General features: G+C 36.3%; 2 protein-coding genes across 2 annotated transcripts; both read right to left on the bottom strand.

Moving 5' to 3' along the window:
• Nucleotides 1-396: 396 nt before the first annotated feature.
• LOC9298833 (probable inactive purple acid phosphatase 14) lies at nucleotides 397-2,118 on the bottom strand. The gene is made up of 4 exons (XM_002862710.2): nucleotides 1,632-2,118; nucleotides 841-1,522; nucleotides 590-765; nucleotides 397-515 (listed from the first exon to the last, which is right to left on the bottom strand). The coding sequence occupies exons 1-4, from the start codon at nucleotides 1,927-1,929 to the stop codon at nucleotides 466-468; spliced, it is 1,206 nt and encodes a 401-aa protein (XP_002862756.1). The 5' UTR covers nucleotides 1,930-2,118; the 3' UTR covers nucleotides 397-465.
• A 1,083-nt stretch (nucleotides 2,119-3,201) lies between these two features.
• LOC9298834 lies at nucleotides 3,202-3,825 on the bottom strand (the record flags this gene model as incomplete). Its single annotated transcript, XM_002862708.2, has 1 exon — nucleotides 3,202-3,825. A coding segment is annotated over one exon (423 nt), but the record flags the coding sequence as incomplete, so codon positions are not given.
• Between the last annotated feature and the right edge of the window lie 5 nt (nucleotides 3,826-3,830).

The raw sequence follows: 3,830 nt of genomic DNA, 5'->3' as shown, positions 1-3,830 counted from the left end.
AGAATTTTAGAAATTAACTAGAGAAAACGTTATATTGAAATGACGTGACAACTGAAAACCCTAGTTAGAGGAGAGGATTGGGGATTTTCTCGACTCTGTTGGCGGCAAAAATCCCAGACAAAAACAACACACAATCTTTGATTGAAACATTCAAACGTCACGGCGTTTCAACGAGACAAAGTAAAGTAATATCCAAGTTTGACTTTGACCTCTGCGATTTCAGTATTCTAATATTGCTCACTCAGTCCCTACATTATAAACTCTTTATAAACATTTCCAGAGATTATTAAATTTACCAAGTCGAACCAATTTGACTCATGTCATAAAATTAAAACTAATGTAACAAAGCAGAAAATTATAAGCTGAATGGTCTTCTTTCTTATTCTAAACAAAATAATAGATGGCAAAACATAAATAAAGAAAATGAAACATATCATATCATTGTACAAGTACTCAGCTTCATGATCAGTGTTGTGGTATAGTAGAGCAAGTAAACCCAAAATTTGGCTCAAGAACTGCAATAAAACAAAAAGTAAGATCAAAATACCATTCCAAATGTTCAAGTTAATTTAAATTTGATATTAAATACTTGTGTTCTTGGACCAAAGAAGTTGAGTATCAATTAAAGAATGATTCTTATCATCGAGCCGTTTCCAAGTTTTGATTGTATCAACAGCTCCCCAACGTCCATACTTAGTCTTCTCAAGCTGAGCTTCAACTAGTCTTGCTCTCCTCGCCCAACCAACCTTTCCATATCCATGATACCTAAAACAATTAAAACAAAACGTGTGTTACACAAGTAAGGGTTTTATGAGTAAAACAGCGTGTAGTGCAAGTTACCCGGCACCGCCTGCGTAACAAAGGTTGACCCCATGGAGTTCGGCACAGAAGTCGTTGACGTGGTCGTGACCGCTGAAAACACCTTTGACTTCACCTCTTTCGACAAGTTTGGTGAAGAAACCAGAGTTGATAGGTGGAGAACATGTAGATTCTTGTCTCACTCCAGTCATCTCCGTCGATTTGTTGAACAATGCAAATTCCGGCATTGGAATGTGGAGGTAAACCAATCCCGGTGCCGTACTATTCTGTGGAAATGGCCACCTCTTGTGTTCCATCTCAAGCCATTTAGAAGTGTGTTCATACCAATTCTGTTGAGAGGTTCTGACCCAATCATATTTGTAACCAAAGCCATCGAGCTTCGTGTAAGCTCCACCGTCGAGTAGATAGAGATTGAGAATGGATTTGAAGAAGAGAGGCGAGCCAAAAGGACCCTCGATTTGTAGATTGTAATTACCAAAACCGTCGATTTGGTATAGCCAAGCATCGGGAGGGTTTACTTGAGACAACGAGTTTGGGAGTTTCATGATGTATTTCATCATTGTTTCTCTAGTCATGTCGGATTCTTGGTCGTGATTCCCCAAAATGGCCACCCATGGAATCCCCGATTCGATGGCTGGAGCAAATGCCATGTCCATCGATTTTGCCACGTCTCTTGTCTCGCACAATCCATATACATTGTCTCCTGCATTGTTTGTGTTGTTTTAGGCTATTTTTTTCACGCATAAAAACACAAAATTATTGTAAAACCCTACACACATAAAATTTTGTATATTATTTGAAGAATTTGGTACCAGAGAAGACGATGAGATCGGGCTTCTCGGAAGCGATAGTTCGCTGTAAAAAGGAGGTGGTGTTGAGATCAGAGCAGTAAGGAAATTCTGCTGGTGAGACGTCTGAGCATTGTGTCTCTTTGCCGAAACCGTAGTGCATATCTGACACTTGCAGTATCTTGAACCGACCATCTGTATTAAACCGGAGCTGCCTTCTACCGAAGCCGTAGGCGGAAACGTGACATGTTGAAAGACATAAGTAGATCAAAGAAACACTTAGAACAGAGAATAAAACAAATCTCCTCCAAGCTTCCTCCATTCTTTTAGGTTAGTGACTATGAAAACTGGAGATGAGAACGAGAATAATGTGTTTTTTTTTTTTTTTTTTTTTTGTTTATGTTGCACCCTGTTTTTATAGCATTTTTCGATTTGATTTTTTCCCAAAGATAAAATAGCATCAACTATATTTTATTCTAATGGTATATTCTACAATTTTATCAAGTATCTAACCATTTTGGCATATGCTTTTGATTTGTTGTTGACGAATATACATCAAATGAGAAAAACTCTCTTTTTTTTTTTGTGATTTTCTAAAACAAAATCATTTCATATCTAGATAAAATAACTACTCCATCTGTCCCATATTGTTTGTAGTTTTAACTAAAAGCACGATTATTAAGGAAACTTAATTTTGGTTAAAAATCATTAATTAGATAATTAATAAAACTTGTTTTTACTTAAAAACAACAAAAAAGAAGAAGATGAATAGCCACTAAAAACTCACGTCAACTTTTCTTCACTCCAATTAAAGTACTACTTGTAATGAACAAATTATTAAAAAAGTTAAAATTTGGAGCCAAAATTTTTCATAAACAGTTTAAATCTAAAAAATTCAAATTTTACAATAGAGCCAAAACAAAACGAAAACTTAAAGATATCCAGGTAGCAAAAGCTTCAGCATTTCCACGAGAGCTTCGTCCATCTCTTCCTTGGGAGGAAGTTCGTTAAGATCAAAATTTCGAGTGGTGCTAAGATTCGTCTTGTTGGTTGATGAAACATTTGCTGATTTACTTACTTGTTGTTCCATTGCTTCGTTGGGATGAATCTCTTCCTCTTCTTCAAAATAAGGTTTGTTTAAATCAAATTTGTGAGTAGACGAAGGACTTATCTCGTTCAGTAGAACATCTTTTGATTTTTTTTTTTCTTGCTCCGATGCTTTGCCCAGATGAATCTCCTCATCTTCTTCGTAATACGGTTCATTAAGATCAAATTTGAAAGCAGCAGAAGGATTTGTCTTGTTCATTGGTTGACCATCTTTTGATTTGTTTTGTTTTTCTTGCATTTTTATTTGTACATGAATGTTTGTGGCAGTGGAGTATAAATTATTTACTGAGTCAATTGTTAGAGTAGTTGGGACTTTTGGACTTCTTTGACCAAAATTTATTAATTATTTTTTGATTTAAATTAATTACTGTGAAAATATAAATTGTTGGAATAAGTAAAATTTTGCATAGATATGTGAGAAATACAAACAAATTGGAACAAAAAAAAAAAAGCCTAAAACTACAAACAAAATGGAACAGAGGGAGTATGATTTTTAAAAACACTTATTAACACGACGACGACGAGCCCAAATAGACGGAAGAAAAACCCATTATAATGCAAATTTACACAGACCAAAGAAAACATCCCCAAGGAAACAAAGTGAGAGGAAAAAACACCAAAAAAAGGATCATAATACACAATTAAGGATCTCTAGAAACCCTATTGAAACAAACTAATCACAGCTTCCTCAAGTGTTCTTGTCTTTAGTAGCAGCAACATGAGATTTGAACCATGGAATCCACACCGAAGTTGTCTTCTGATATGCTCTATAAGCTTCAGCTCTGTATTGTTGTTTCACCATCCGACGCTCGACAAGAATTGTTACATAGACCAAACACAGAGTATTGACCAATGCACCTATCAAAGTCCATCCTTGACCAAGGTTCCAAGCAAATATGACCAATCCCCACCACCACAATTGCTCTCCCAAGTAATTAGGATGTCTTGAGTAATGCCACAAACCCGTGTCGAGATTGGGGATCTTAGGCTTTCCTTGCTCCTTGAGTTTTTGGTTTCCGGTTACAAACTCGTGAAGCTGTGTGTCTGCGTAGTATGCCATGACGATTCCCGTCAAACAGATAGCCGAGGAAATGAAGTCCCAGATGTTTAGTGGCG

The sequence above is a fragment of the Arabidopsis lyrata genome (assembly GCF_000004255.2).
Source record: "Arabidopsis lyrata subsp. lyrata unplaced genomic scaffold ARALYscaffold_181, whole genome shotgun sequence".
NCBI classification, from domain to species: Eukaryota; Viridiplantae; Streptophyta; class Magnoliopsida; order Brassicales; family Brassicaceae; genus Arabidopsis; species Arabidopsis lyrata.
The sequence above is the reverse complement of the archived record's forward strand: the minus strand, read 5'-3'. Positions and strand labels throughout refer to the sequence as shown.